At 33.3% G+C, this 16,224-nt stretch overlaps 1 protein-coding gene across 31 annotated transcripts in view; it reads right to left on the minus strand.

Moving 5' to 3' along the window:
* Positions 1-16,224, minus strand: part of ADGRL2 (adhesion G protein-coupled receptor L2) — a 369,284-nt gene that overhangs the window by 44,352 nt on the left and 308,708 nt on the right. For all 31 annotated transcript variants that reach the window (XM_060303575.2, XM_060303582.1, XM_060303671.1 and 28 more), the window contains 2 exons: positions 9,052-9,161; positions 2,213-3,013 (listed from right to left, as the gene is read on the minus strand). In XM_060303575.2, the coding sequence (XP_060159558.1) occupies positions 2,213-3,013; positions 9,052-9,161 (911 nt within the window). The remainder of the gene's footprint in view (positions 1-2,212; positions 3,014-9,051; positions 9,162-16,224) is intronic.

Here is a 16,224-nt window from a genome sequence, read left to right on the forward strand (position 1 = left end):
GTTTGACCTAAATGTATGAGCCACAATAGTTCTGCAATGCCCCATCTACATGCAGTTAGATAACAGCACATATCTTAGATGAGCGAGGCAGGAGTCTCTCTAAAAGCATTTGAAGGTAAATTATAAAGAGCACGTGAATAAGAGAATACAATTCAAACATCAGCAAGAAATTTAGGTCAGATAAAACTTTTTACCACTAAGGGTTTAATAAGGGGTCAATACAAATTTTCACTTTCTGAGAATATGTAAGAATGGTTAACTATTTTGGATAACACAACACAGCTGTAGGAATGCAGTTACCACATATGGCTAAGTTTCTCATTTTCGAAGCTGGTAACTTTTTTCCAAAAAGCATCCAAATTATCAAAGATTCTTTCATCTGAAATGGATCAAGTTATTTACTAGAACATAAGCCACATGTGGAAAATGACATTTTTACTCATCTTGTATTTTATGAAGTACTCTGTGACAATCAGGGAGGCAATGATTCCTTGTTGAGCTGCATCTGTACTCAACTTTAGGTGCTGCCTGATTATGAATTTACATTTTTAAAATTTATTTTCTATTTTTTTCTAATGGAGGGAAAGAGATTTACTGCTACCCAAGATAAATTTAACAGCTGTGAGGGTAATACAGGTTACAAAAAAGATTAACACATGTATCTCCACAGTGTCAAATTTTGTCAATTACTGACCTTCTGCCTTTTACAAACCTATAGGATAAAGGAGAAGCATAGTACTAGCGTTTAGAAAAGCAACTGAGATATAGGAACCATCCCAAATTGCTAGCCTCAAGAGAAAAAAGATAGGTCTGAATTTAAAAATAAAGAATACTATGACTATCAACAAAGATTTTTATGTCTTAACAGATTTCACTGTTGAAAATTTAACAATGGGACACTGCTGCAATTTTCACCCAACAAATTCTAGACATACATGAATTAGAGAAAAAGGGGGCTTATACTAAGTCATATGTCATTATTGCCCTTAAGTTAAGAAGAAAAATCACATATTTTTGTATTCTATAACTCAAATTAGAAATTCAATTACAAAAGGCTTCTGTTTTTGAGGTCCTAACCCTATGACAATATTTAGAACTTAGTAACATTATACCCTAAACTATGTGTGGGTGTATGTAATTGTGTTTAAGTGTGTGAATGTACACTACTTTAGCAGAAGAAAAAGATGTTAATTTATGTTCCACCTTGTTGAAGAGACTGATTTAGTCACTCCAAGGAACATTCTGGCTCCTACAATTTTGAAGTAACTCAATAATATGATAATTCTAATTAACTCAGAAAATTGAAATAATTCAGATCTTTAAAACACAAATAATATTGCTCAAATAGAAAAGACATAATAAGTGCAAGCTCTATAATAATATATTAAGAGGTCATTCTTCTATCTTCTACCTCATATGAGTATGAGGTAATCTTGCTTTAATGAAATATCCAAAACTTCATTTACCCTCAAAAACTGTTCACTGCAGAACTGAATTAACTTGCTAAACTAAAATATATTTCCAAAGATTTATAAAGTAATGATCCTACATAAAGATACCTGAAGAGAACACAAATCAAAAAATGCTAGTGGATTTGTCTTCATAAATCAACACTTGGGATCATTTAATGCTTAGTCCATGTGTAACAGTTAAAGTCACAGAAATACTGACCTAAAACAGTCACAATTTATTGGGAAGTAAAAATGTGTTATTTTACATGATGATCTAGCAAGATGTTAGATGACTCCTTCTCCTACCCAGAGAGCAGAGGCCAAAACTTCAGAATACTTATGCCTGGCATTGTACATCAAGCCTAGCAATTCTCCTGGGACTTTCTAACAAAAATTTCCTTTAACCACTGGCGCCAAGAAGTTAAAAGGTCTGCACATAATCAATTCAGAAGTCAGGTAGAAAAAACACACAAAGCTAACAGGTTTGTAGTTGGCATTACATTTTTAGCAATGAAAATCTAAACTGACCAAGGATGCTACAATTTTTTGAAACCAACATCTAAACGAAGAAATTCAGAAAAAGAAAATGGACCAATATAAGGCTAAAATGTACACAGTATGTGACAATTTGAAATGCCACAATATTATCATTTGCCCTTGAACTATGAAAAGGGAAAGAAAATAAATAGGAAAAAAATTAAGAAGTCTTAAAAATAAACTGTTCATAAAAGATATAAGCATTAGCAAGCAAACATTCTTACCTTGGGCAGGATCAGGTGGACCAAACTCCAGAGAATATCGTAAAATGAAGTTATTGTTCCACACGTAGAGTTGGTTATCTCTTGGATTGTAATCCACTGCAGCAATATACTGATACTGGTTGGGGAAGGGAACATCTACATATTCTCCTCGGTTTAATCGGGTATTGTAAATATAATCAATTGCATTCTTGCCTGTTTCACTCTCATTGTCTTGATAAACTGACCTGACCACATAAAGGACTCCACAGATCATAAAAGCATTTGATGCAGCTCGCTTGTCATACACAGTCTCCCACGTTGCTTCAAAGCGAAGAGTGTATGGATTCAGTTGGCTAATAACTATCATTCCATTGTTCTGTTCAGTGGCATAAATGACCCATAAGCCATTTTCATCAACTGCTAGGTCAATATCAGTTTTTCCTCCCCATCTATATGGTGAGGTATCATGATAGTTAGCATAGTTAATTATGGCCTCTCCACTCTTAATTCTAGTCCTCAAGTCAAATTTCACAATATTCCTTGTTCTTTCTTTGTTAAAGAAGACAGCACCATCATATACCACAAATCCAGTACCATCTACTCGATTTGGAAGTTTGTATGTTGTTGTTTGGCGACTGTTTTGGAAATCTTCTAAAGAAGCATATTCTATTAAAGTATCAGTGCGATATGGAGTCCAGGGCATGAAATAAATTTTATCTGCAGCCTGAAGAGGGTCCTTGCACCAAGCACCTGCCTTTTGTTCAGCTTCATATATACATGGTGAATCCACAATTGCTTTCAAGGTCCCAGGGCACACAAAAACTAACAGTCACAGAGAAAAAACAAGAATTAAGCAAAGTTAAAAGACTATACGGGCATATCAAGTTTTAATGATCATAGATCAAAAGAGAAAAATTCACTCTATTAGCATTCAATTTTACCAGAAATTATACTTAACACAAGTACTACCTTTCTTTCCTTAAGTTACCATAATTGATGTACCAGCATACAAAGCAGCTGGGGTTTATTTTCACAAATACAAACCTAAGTTTAGGATCATTCATGATTGAGCTAACAATTTACATTTTTGCTATGTGTTTTTATCTTATAATTCGGTAATTTATGCTTTAAAACTCTGAGCTTTGTACATAAGGGTGAACAAAGTACTTTTAGACCAAACTTTGTACCCTCCCTTCCTTAGCCCACTTATAAGCCCCCAAAAGCAGAACATCAAAATTAAGCAAATAAAACAAACCCAATGTGAAGGCTTATTTAGAACGTCTATGGAACTCAGACTGAAAACAAAAGTGCTTCAATTGAAGGAACATAAATATTCGGAAAATGCAATTAGAAGCAGAGAAAAGTAAATACGAGGAAAGGAGTGATGAAACGACCAGGAGACCCTGTAACCATGGCATGCTATGGAGAGGGTTCTGGAAGCCAGGCAAGATGACACTTTAATAATAAAATATCCAAGGGTATCAGAAAAAGAGATAAAGAGTGAAAAGAAACAGAGAAAGGACAGCTCCCCCTCGCCGACTTCAGAAATTTTACCCCGGCACCAGATTTAGCAGTCATATAATTTCACTGTAAACAGTCGACTTCTTTATGACGTGCATTTATGAGATCCTGCTAATTATATATTAATGTCAGGAGTGTTGTAGGGGAAGGGAAGGGAGAAGGTAACATCCATAAGGCACATAACAGGGAGCTGGGGTTCAAACTGTATACGTTATTTACCTTTTTGCTCCACTTCTATTTTAAGCATCGGAAGAAAAAAAAAAGTGCAAGGAAAAAAGAAAAAAGATTAAAATAAATTGACAGTCTAAGACTGAATTAGTAATAGATGCTAAATATAAGAAGAATAAGAGCTGCACTACTTTGGATAAAGAGAAACACAACAGGAAAACCTAGCAGGAGAAAAGATACTAAAGTTACATAAAAGAACATGGATCAATCATTTTAGTAGATTAAGGAGGCAATACAAATATGTTGGCATGTTGCTTCACTTAGTGTACCTGAATAAATAATGAAACTCTTCACTAATGCATGGTGTACATACTCTTGCCTTTCCCAAGTCACTCAGCATTCTTATCAAGTTTTACTTTAAACAGGTAGGCTATAGACACAAATGCATGCATAGGTGTATCATCCCCATTTATCTTATGCAAACTCATTATTAAGCTGACTAAAATTAGGTAAGCATAACAACAGGGAAATATATTTATAAACATGGCAACTCAATTTTGAAGCTCAGGTCAAAGCTAATGAATACTGATATTGTTACATTTTTCAAAGATGTAAGAAGAAATATAGAATTATGCATCTCAGTACGTTTCAATTTTTTTCTATTAAATTTTCTGTTTCTAGAAAAATCTATCTTAACTATAAAAAATCTGCCTCCTTTTCAGGAATATATAAGCCTCCCCCTTTACCCCAATAGTTACTTTGAAGGGTACGCTAAGGTAGTACCTTTCTTCCCCACTAATAATCAGTAAATTTATTTATTTACATTTATATATACTTTATATTATAAAATTCTTATTGAATTCTCTATATCACATATCTCAAACTTGTAATACAAAGTCTATTAAAAAAAAGTAAGCAAAATACATACAAGGAAAAAGCAAGCACAGTAGGCAAGGAGAAAAAAGGAAGAAAGAATTATGGTTAGCTTATTATGACATTGTCTACCATCATCAATTTACACAAAAGCAAGCTAGCATGCAACAACAATCATACCAAGCATTCAAAGCAAATACCTTGATTCCACAGACCCCATAAAAGGTAAATGCTTTCATAAAACAAACCTGATTAGTAGAGTTATAGGAGAAAAAAATCCTCCCTCCAAGAAGTTTAAAGAAATGGATTATGCAGTTAGAAGTATGGTATATAAGATTCTTGCTGGTAAATAGTATTCTAATAATTACAAACCATAAAATACTATTTTAGATTTTGTATGTAGGTTTTGAAGTATGTTGCCTGAATTTAGTAAAGTGCCCAGATTAATGTCTGTGATTCTCCCTCTTCCCTTATTAAAATGCATTAGGGTGTACTAATACTGTGTCTCCAAACTGACTACTCAAAGATACTGTAGTAGTTGCACATTTCATTAAGATGCCTTAGCTTGATTAATTTTTTTAAATTATGATAATTCATCAAGATTAAATACTGACCTCCTGAAATACCTTAGGGAGAAACATATCACACAAATATTTTTGCCATAGGAAACCTTCCACATTAAGACACCACCTCCCCTGTCCAACTTGGTCTATTTAACCACTTTCAGGAAACATACTTGCTCTATTAATGCGTAAACCTGACTACATCCAGTAAAAAGGAAATTCAGTGTTACTGACGTGGAACAATTCTTTTTTATAAACCACTGGTCCTAAAATTACTGCTCAGTGAAGAGCAATATTATACCTTCTTAGAATCAATAAAGGAAGGGCATGGTGGGAAAATGAGGATAAAATAAATCATTAGTGTTGAGTCTGCTCAGACTATCTTTATATACAGCTATATTCTTTATTTTTAGGAAAGGATGAGTATACTGAAATACATCAATTAAATGCAAAGATGGGAATAATACATTTTAAAATGTTACGCATTTAAAACAGAACTTAAAACAAGTTCAATAAAGGATGTAGAAAATATATTTTGTTTTCCATTAATTGAAAATGGCTGGGTTTTATTATTTGATACGATAAAATGACAGGGCAGTTACTGAGCAAAATATTAAATAGGGATAACTTCATTTATGATTTAACTTTTATATTTATATTAAAGAAAATAAAATGGATATATATTGTATATAATTTATAATTCTAATGAAAACTGAGAAGTAACATTCAAATGTAAAAGTAAAAAAAAAATTAAATAAAACTTTTGATGATTGATGAAGTGCATAAAATATGGATATTCAAAACAAAAGACCTTACATTCTGATTTTTATGACAACCCAAAGGATATATATTTGTCAAATCAGCCAAAATTCACTCAACCGAGAAAAATATTAAAATACAATAAAATTAATGAAATTAGCATTCTTCATCACAAATATATATTGCAACTTGTCTTAAGAGACTGTATGAATTAATTCATAACAATACATTTACTATGCTATAGAACAAACATAAATACGTGACCCACTAACATCAGTGGAGGACACGGTTATGCAAGACAAGAAATCGACCCAAACAAACTAAAGCCTACATACGCTGTATCTGCAGTGACACACTATTTCATTTTGAATAATCTTATGTTTATTCATTAATAATGATTGAATCAATAGTAAAAGTTTTTTTCTCATAAAATAAAACATAGCTGAATTTATGGTATAACTTTAATAACTTAATGATAATTTGAGATAGGAGGGTACAAAAATCAAAACCAAATCGCATCTGTAGGATATGGAAACTCTAATCTGATTACTCTCCTTTATCCTACAAGATCCTTATGACTTCTTTTAAACACACATTCATTCAATTACTAATCAAATATATGTGCCTGTCTATAAACATACAAAGTTAAAAAATAACAGCATTTATAATGGACTCTGCTGAGTAAATTTATTATAAAATCTTCAGAGATCATGGAAAATTTCTAAAATTTTTTTAAATAAGTGGAAACAGTTTGGGATGGATATGCTCCTGAAGAACTTGCTCTGGATAGAAACTGGCATAAAGCCAGGTGGTAACAGACACATAATAAATGTTATCTGACAGTGACAGTTTTTATCAACTAAGTGTAAAAGGAGTATGCAAACATTACAAAGTACCAAAATACTATTAAAACAAGGGAAAAGTGAAAGCTAGACACTTAAAATAAAAACAAGAGATGGTTATAAAGGACAGAAGCATAAAGAAACAAAAGGAGAGGATAATGGGGAAAAGAGATTAAGAAGATACACAGTCCTAAATAAGATCAGAACAATCTAAAAAGATCCTTTGCATTAATTATAATATTAGTGAAAATCATGCAATTTATAGTGTGTCACTACTGAACAGTATATAGGAATTGTAATTACTTCTACTCTTTAGCAAGGAGTAGTTTAAAAAAGCCATAGACTTATTTCTGTCTCCTGCAAACATCTAGAAAGGTAACAGCAAATTAATTACTGTTTTTTTTTTTTAAGGACAAAACCTAAAAAGAACAAATACTTCTCTGAGTATTGCTATTTGCAAGTTTATTACACAGTGTACATTACTTCTGGAGAACTGAAAAAGTAAATTTTGAAAGTTAGATGTTCCAGAAGATATCCACATTTTCCTTTCTTAAACAGCGCAAGAAATAACTTAAAAGTCTGAAGATAATATTTTCTTAACACTGTTCTTGATCTATAGACTAGATTACAGGAACTGGCTCCAGAAAGACATAATTCTTGGCAGCTCTGACCGATTCCACTGTTTGGGAATGGATGCTGTGTTCCTTTTCTAATTTGAGGACAGAAACCATACTAAATTCAACTGCAAGTGACTTTATGGAACAAAACTTTGGTTAGCTCAAAAGAATACAATGTTCCTCCAGTGGCAAAGGAGAATGATTATGTAAGCCACCAACACTACACACAGGAGAAACGATATAAAGATCAGTGCACTCAGTAGGCTTCCAATCCTTCAAATGATATAGAAAATACTGAAAACATAAAAAGCCTCCATTTCACAGTAACACAACACAGAGCAGGGATGAAAAGATAATCTGTGTTTGGCCTTTAACTGATACCCCACAAAAAGCCAATTTATCAAAACTGCGGGCAGAGAAGAGAGAGACGACAGTGCCTTCACAGGATGTGTAAGTATGTATTACAACCATACTGGGCATAGTATATCTATCTAAAATCAGCCCTTTGGTTTCAGAAATATTGATAGTTTGAACATATGAATCTATCAGAGCTAGTGATCTGGTTTTTGAGCTTCTGGAAAAAGCAATTTCATTATTAGTTTGAGTCCATATTTTTTTAAGGAGGGAAGTCCTCTGAAGCAAATCATAAAATTGCTGCTAAAGAATTTTTAATTCAAATGCCTTGAATTAAGGTGGCATGACACGTTTATCCAATTTAAGAAGTAAAGAAGTCAAGAACGAAACCAAATTACCTGATGAAAATTAAGTAATATACTTAATCTTTTTAATTGTCTAAAATGTTTTTTTCCTGTTGAAAATACAGAATCCAATTCATAAATATGAATTCTGAGATTAGGAGGAAAACTACACAGAATTACAGTATTAGCTGAAGCCTACTTATGAAGTTTCCAACTGAATTTTAAATATTCCTCTAAAGGATAATACTAAAAATGGATGCTGCAAATTAAAAATATGTGCAAGGCTTTGTTACGTTTGTTTTATCTAGCGTTAAGATATAGTCACTGAATCTGGTAAAGGAGTACTCTCTTAAGGACAAGGGACAAAAAGGAAAGCACTTGCCTCAGTTACTGCAATGGTAGCTTTCACCAGGCATTAAAGTTACCACAACAGCAGGTAGTCATTCAAGTAGCTCACGATTAAAACCAAAGTCAATTCCTTCTTTAGAAAACTGTGAGCCAAACCAATTTGTCAGCAACTGGTATTGGGCAAAAGTACAGATTTCTATCTGCCCTACTGAATAGCTAATTCAAGTTTGTTTTCTGGAAAAACACTAGCCTTAAAAGCCAAACACTTAAGAACACAGACAGACACTTGGCCAGCATCACACTATGGCTTCCTTCCACATTTCATGAAACTAATTGGAGGCCCGAGTCTGGTAGTGCTCTGCATGCATAATAGTTTTGTAGGCCATAAACATATGTTTCTTTCACATGTGTCCTCTTTCAGCATCAACAAGGAATGCTGTAGAAGGTGAAAAATACAAGCTTCATACTTACTGTAAGGGACACATTCATACTGGACCTCAAGATATTTGTATGTTCCAGGACATGGATCAGGAAATACATCTGACCCAGTAACTACTATACACTGTGTTCGATTGTTGCACCTGGAAAACAAAACAAATCAAACTTGTGTAACAATAATGTATTTGTTTATTTTTACTAAAGAAATATAATAGAGAACTGATCCGTATTTTCTTCAAGCAACTAGTACCATAAATTAAAAAATTCAACTGATATTAGGTTGCTGTAAAGAGTTACAAAAGTCCTATTTTCTTTATGTTGTAATATATCTGTAGCATGGGTCACACTGAATTTTAACTGGAAATAAAAAGAAAATCACTAACAGTTCTCTATTCTTTTAGTATACATTTTACATTTTAATTGGAATTTTTGACATGCTCAACATGTACTGAAAAAAAAGAAACTTACCTGGATACTCACCATATTTAAGAATTAAAATTGACTTTAAAATGGTACTGAACAAGAATGGAACTGAACAAAAGAGAGTCATAAACTGAATAGCTTGAAAGTAAATTTTGACAACATACTGAAACAAAGGAAGAGCCAGGTTTTAAGCTTATCCTCTAAATCCCATTTTGTGTTAAGCATTCTATTACAGGTATTTATACACTCTTGAATACCAGATACCAAGCTAATTGATCACACCTTCCGTGCTATGGCCTGCATAAATGACAGAATGAATTTAAAGCATTTAGCATAGTGCGTGGTACATAATACTGAGTGTCTTAAGCATTGTGTTACACTTACTATTTTCATAGAGCAATAGGCTTATACTGTCAACATGATATGACTATGAATTAGGTTTTTCTAAATTAGTACTCCCTGAAATACAACACTAAAAAGAATGTCACTAACATGATGTCTAGAATGTCCTATTTATTCCTATCGGAAGTATTTTCTTAGTTTTGTGTTGTCATTAATTCATTGTCATTGAGATTATTAGAATTAAGTTAGAATTCCAGGCAAGATGATATTTATTTGAGTTCTATGAATTTGTCCAAATGATCCTGTTATAAGCTATATAAAGGCAAGAATCATTTCCTTTATATTTAACTTGATTACAACCCAATGCAATGTAATATTTTCAGGGTTATTACTGTATTTTCTGCTAGTATATAAATTAGGAAGACAAAGCAAGGAGAGTAAGAGCATTTTAACAAAATTCATTTGATAATTTGAATACCAGACATTCTATAGTACATTAAATAACTAGACTATAGCATGGCAAATAAAGAATCAAAAAGTAGCCCAGTTTTTAGCACAACTAATTCACGGAGGGTGGAAGGAGAACTGTGTTAGAGAGGGGTAGGTATGTAAGTCATGCACCTTAGAGCCACTTCAACTCAAACCAGGTTGATTCTTCCCTGTTGAGCAGCAAGACCTGAACTGAAAACTTCTATAGGATCAAACAGGTAAATTTTATAGGTCAAGCTACAATAAATGAACTTCAAATGGACATTTTAAATAAATTATAACTAAAATTGTTTGTACAAATATTAAACTAATGATAACTTTTATCATACTCTGTAATACCTTATGCCATATTTTTTAAACATACCATATAAAATAATTTTCAAAAGCACGGATAATGTAAACAATGCAGTGTCACATTCTTATGCAACATCATGTTTTACTCCCCTTATTCCGTGTTTCTCTTAAGTGAGTTCAATCATTTATAAAAATTTGCCAATGGTTCTCTATTTAGTGTAAATGAATTATTTTAACATGAATAGTGGAACAAATTTTATATCCTAAAATCTTAAACAGCAAATGGATTTAAGATTTCTCAACAGACCAACGTCTATTGTTTGAACTAATGTTTCATTTTCTTCTTAAATTTTACAGTAACAAGAGTTCATTGCTTCTTTTTAAAGTTTCTTGATCTCAGGAATTCTCAACCTCTAACCTGGTCCCCATCAAAAATTAAAAACTTTAATTTCCTTGCTTGTACTTACTCATACCTACAAAGATCGTCCCTTTATCTCACCCTCACACTTCTTAGAAACAAAGAAATCTAAACTCTTATGAGTTAGATATCCCTTTCATACACTCCTTCTATATATATTTTATAGCCACTAACGAAGCTCTGCCATGTTGTAAATGGTTTTAATATTTATTCAAAATATATTCATGGTAGAAATCCCATAAAACAACAATTCCACTCGTGAGTAAACTTTTCATATACTTCATCACCCTTCCCTTCCCATTGGAGCCTCCCTCCCCACCAAACCAGGAACAGGTGAGAGAGAAAGGGGACTGTACTCAAGGTTGAAATAGATCAAGAGCACGAAGGACTTTGGACCAAGGTGAAGAAGGAAGTTGCTCAAAGGATTTGGAAATTTATATCATTTTTTCAAAACTAAAGAACATACTGACGATTTTCCAGGTTTCTTCCCACTGTAAGATCAGATAAATAAATATGACTTTAAAATGGGATTTGAAATATCTTTTAGTCAATGTCACAGTATATTGGCAGGAAGTATACAAGGGATAAGTAGTCCTGTTTTCATTATATTTTGTTTAAAAGAAGACAAACACCATAAAATGAAAAATAAGTGCTCATATTTACTCTTTTTCTGAACAACTCTGCATTAGTCACCTGACCACAATTACAAGTTCAAATTAATATCAAAAGCAATTATAATAATTTATATCAACCACGTAATTTTTTAAATTTCTTTTAATAATCACATTGTACAATGCATTCACTCTAAGACAGCAAAAAGTATTAATTTTAGGTCTGTGCGCTTAAGTAAAAATTGAAGGTAAAGAAACTTAATGGAGTTCCTGCAAAAACAATTATATAGATTTCTAGAATTCATGGCCTCTCAGATGTCAAAAAGGTTCATTTTATATATCAGAAGTGCAAAAAATTAATCTTGAGGAAAAAAAGGAATTTGGGTGCTAAAATAGTAAAGGGTCAGCAAGAAGAGGAACACAAAGGTATAGGAATATCAGATTTGCATACTAGTATCTTGATTCATGGATAAGAAAACCTAACATTTTAGAGGACCAAATGATGGAAATTATTAAAAATACAGACTATGTAAATTCCTGTATGCAAGTAGCCTTAGGTTTCCATATACAGAAAGTGTGAGGAAACTAGGGAAAAGGAAATACCCAATGTGAGCTGTTAGTACTAAGAAAAATCTGAAAATTCCTTAACCAATACACTGTTGGTTAAGGCTATAAAACTGTAAACTGCTATCATTCAAGATAGGGAAAGAGAAAGCAATTAGCCACAGAAGCAAAGTAAATTCCCATCAACTGCTCAGCTTCAAGTTTTCACTCTAATGAAAATAAAAAGTCACAACTAAGCCAAGAAAGGAAAGGCATTCAGTTGTTTGCATTCTCAGCCCTAAGCGAAGTTCCCCTCATGAGTTTCTCTCTTCCTCCAGAAAAAAAGATTTATCAGTTAAGATATGGTTACATTAAGGGCTTCCCTGGTGGCGCAGTGGTTGAGAGTCCGATGCAGGGGACACAGGTTCGTGCCCCGGTCCGGGAAGGGAAGATCCCACATGCCGCATAGCGGCTGGGCCCGTGAGCCATGGCCGCTGAGCCTGCGCGTCCGGAGCCTGTGCTCCGCAACGGGAGAGGTCACAACAGTGAGAGGCCCGCGTACCGCAAAAAAAAAAAAAAAAAAAAAAGATATGGTTACATTAACAATTAAAGTATCAGTATACTTTAGTAATACCATGTGGATTCATGATGTTAAAAATTTATACTTTTCCTAAATGTGAAACATAAAAATTCAGTATAAATGAGAATAAGGCAGAAAAGGATAAATAGGGTTTTTTAAATAGGTGGACCTTTAATTATGACTTGAAGGAAATGCAATTACTGTTCATTATAAAGAAACACTTCAACTTTTAAATAATTGATTTTATTTTATTTGGTGTTTGTAAGGCTGCACAGATGAGTGAGGATAGTTAAAGCATGGGTTCTCAAAATGTGTTCCTCAGGCCAGCAGCCCCAGCACCAACTGGGAACTTGTTAGAAATTCATTCTCAGGTCCCACCCAAGACCAACAGCCTCAGAAACTCTGGAGGCTAGTACCCAGCAATCTGTGTTTTAACTAGCTCTGCTGATGATTCTGATTTATGAGGACCACTGGGTTAGAGACAGGTTTAGGTACTTTAGTAAAGAATAAATTATATATGCGAACACATGCTTTTACTCTATAAACCTTAATAAAATACAAGTGAAATAGAAAAGCATTTAGTGATGACTATGATTTATGCAGCAAGTACATAACACAGCTTACAATGTTAACATATCTTCTCTTGCTAATTTTAATCATAAGAATCAAGGGTTTTAGTTGCTCTAATGTTGAGCCAGCAGGCTAGTTATTTATAAATTCCTAACCTAAATAAGTACAATTTCTAAGTACATGTATACATCACATGTAAGCCCATTTTCAACAACAGAAGGAAAGTATAATCTTTTCCTAGCTAATGAAAATATCTAACACTAAACAAATCTGGAAATAAAATTTTGGCAATCTGTAAAAATATACTGTGTTCCCTAGAAGGAAGGTATCATTAAAAATAACAAACCAAAACAAGATCCACTATAATCACTGCAAATTTTTCTATAGTCAACCTTTGACTTATTTATTAAAATACATTTTAATAAAGTGGCTCAACTATAGGAAAACATTATACTATACAATTGTTTTCAGAAAGAACTCAAGGGACATAAAGGCAGCCCTTGCAAAAATTTACTTCTAAGCAATTTCTGGGATATAATGTATGATTTAATACCACCTACTAAGTTAATGTAAAACTACATACGCACTCAGTCTCAGATCTAAGCGTATGGTCATTTTTAATATTCTAACCACATTTCCAAAAATTTCCAAGTTGACATGTGTAGATAAAAAGCTAAACATTATTTTACATCGTTGGTTTAAAAGCACTATTAAAAAAATCACCTATGTTATTTCTATACATTATTTTAGGTTGCAACTTTCTATCATATTAAATATTTCTTCCTCTAATTTTCTAACCTAAATATTGCCAAGAAAAATGTGTAATTGATAAAAATGCATTTTACAAATGTATATTACCATTAATTTACATACTAGTATATGGAAATTATGTATAAATTATCATGCAGAGATTAAACAGCAGAATTTGAAGAAACATCTTTTTATTTAGGGGACAGTAGTGCTTCATCACTAATGAAATATTAATAATGCAAACAAACTATTAATATGCTGCTTTTCCTTAATCTTTTAAAACTGTAAATGAAAGAAGGAACAATGCACACATTATTATAAGCTGAGAATAAGCTGTATGAATATCACCAGCATAGCATATCGTTTGACTCTGTTCAGAAGCAAAATTATTTGCTAACTGGGGAGATGAGTGTTTAAGAGCAGAGGCTTCAGAATAAAAAAGAATTGGGGTTTTAGTTCCAGCCCTGCTGCTTACTTAACTGTGAGTCCGTAAGCAACATATTAAACCTTTCAACCTTAGCTTTCTCATCTGTAAACCATAATACCCTCTTTAGAAGTTTGTCGTTAAGGTTAAATAAGATAATGCAGGCAAACTCTTTGCACAATCCCTTAACAAACATGAATTACCAACAACAACAAAAATATCAGTAATAAGAGCATTACTCCTTTATATGAGATGGACATAGATTTGCAAATCTTAAAGGGGCAGAACATCTTTTGTTCTTCCAGAGTATTCCCTGTATTTCCCATATGATTTACTATGTACAGCTTTAAAAACAGGCTGAAGTATTCATGCAAATTTGTTTCCTTTCCAACTCTAATTTTGAATTGTACAATGCCCAACAAATTGCTTTTACTCTTGTTTTTTTTTGTTTGTTTGTTTTGTTTTGTTTTGTTTTTTAATGCAGGCCTCTCACTGTCGTGGCCTCTCCCGTTGCGGAGCACAGGCTCCGGACGCGCAGGCTCAGCGGCCATGGCTCTTGGGCCCAGCCGCTCCGCGGCACGTGGGATCCTCCCAGACCGGGGCACGAACCCGTGTCCCCTGCATCGACAGGCAGACTCCCAACCACTGCGCCACCAGGGAAGCCCCTTACTCTTGTTTTGATTATCTTACGCTCATTATTACACTTTACCAAGTGCAAAGTATGGAGATGAGATTCCATGTGTAATCTATTGTGAGAGGTGTTCTAATCAATAGTCTTGTTCTGCTGATTAAGCAGGGGCTTCTGTTTTGGCAAGATAACATTAGTTTCTCCAGTCATGCTCCAAAAACCATTGGGAATCTTCAACAGATCATTAGATATGCTACAATAAAGCTTTGGTACATTCTTTCTTCTTCCTTAAATTACTTCTTCACTGTCCCATCTTTCCTCATCTCGGTGGCACTGCATTATTATTGCATCTCCCCTGAAACTTGCACTAGAGCTATGTCTCCAGGCCATAGGATGCCATTTTCAATTGAAGCTTCTGCTTGAAAATATAAATTAAGAAAATTTCATTATCTCCTGCCAGGGGCCATTATTCACCACAGTTCTAAGGAAGATTAAAAATGCAAAATCTACCAACTTGAACAAATACTCCAGCATTCAACAGAAAAGCCTAGTATATCATGACAGAAACTAAAAATTAATGTTTGCTGAAATTTGGAGTCATCCTCTACAATTAGTCCAATTCTTTATTGAGAATGTCTGTTCAGTGAAGACTGCATCAATAATTTCAGTCTCTTAGTGGCATCTGTTATTTTTAAAATGTAATTATAAAATACTAGCAATAACAGGTCTGTTTCTTTCCTGAGCTACCTTCTGTCTTAGTTAAAACTGCTTACTTTTTGGAGATGAAATAAATGCTTTCAAGGTACTAGGGAAACATGTAATGATATCCCTTTCCAAAATGTCAAATATAAACAGAACATTCACAGGGGTACTGTGGAAGTTTAAAACCACATCCACATGGGGAACTATATCTTCTAACTGAATAGAACATCTACAGTTGATGTTATAAACCCATTCTCTAACTAATGGTCTAGAAATGATATTCATTCTTGAGCCTCAATTACCAAAAAAAAAATCATATGTCAATGAGTAAATTTTATTCTCTTCAAGTACACAAATTTTTAAAATTTACCACAGAGGGCAAGAAAGAAAAGGAAAATAAAGAAAAAAGGTCACTGTCAACCTATACATTTT

Source organism: Globicephala melas, chromosome 1, assembly GCF_963455315.2.
Source record: "Globicephala melas chromosome 1, mGloMel1.2, whole genome shotgun sequence".
Classification (NCBI taxonomy): Eukaryota; Metazoa; Chordata; class Mammalia; order Artiodactyla; family Delphinidae; genus Globicephala; species Globicephala melas.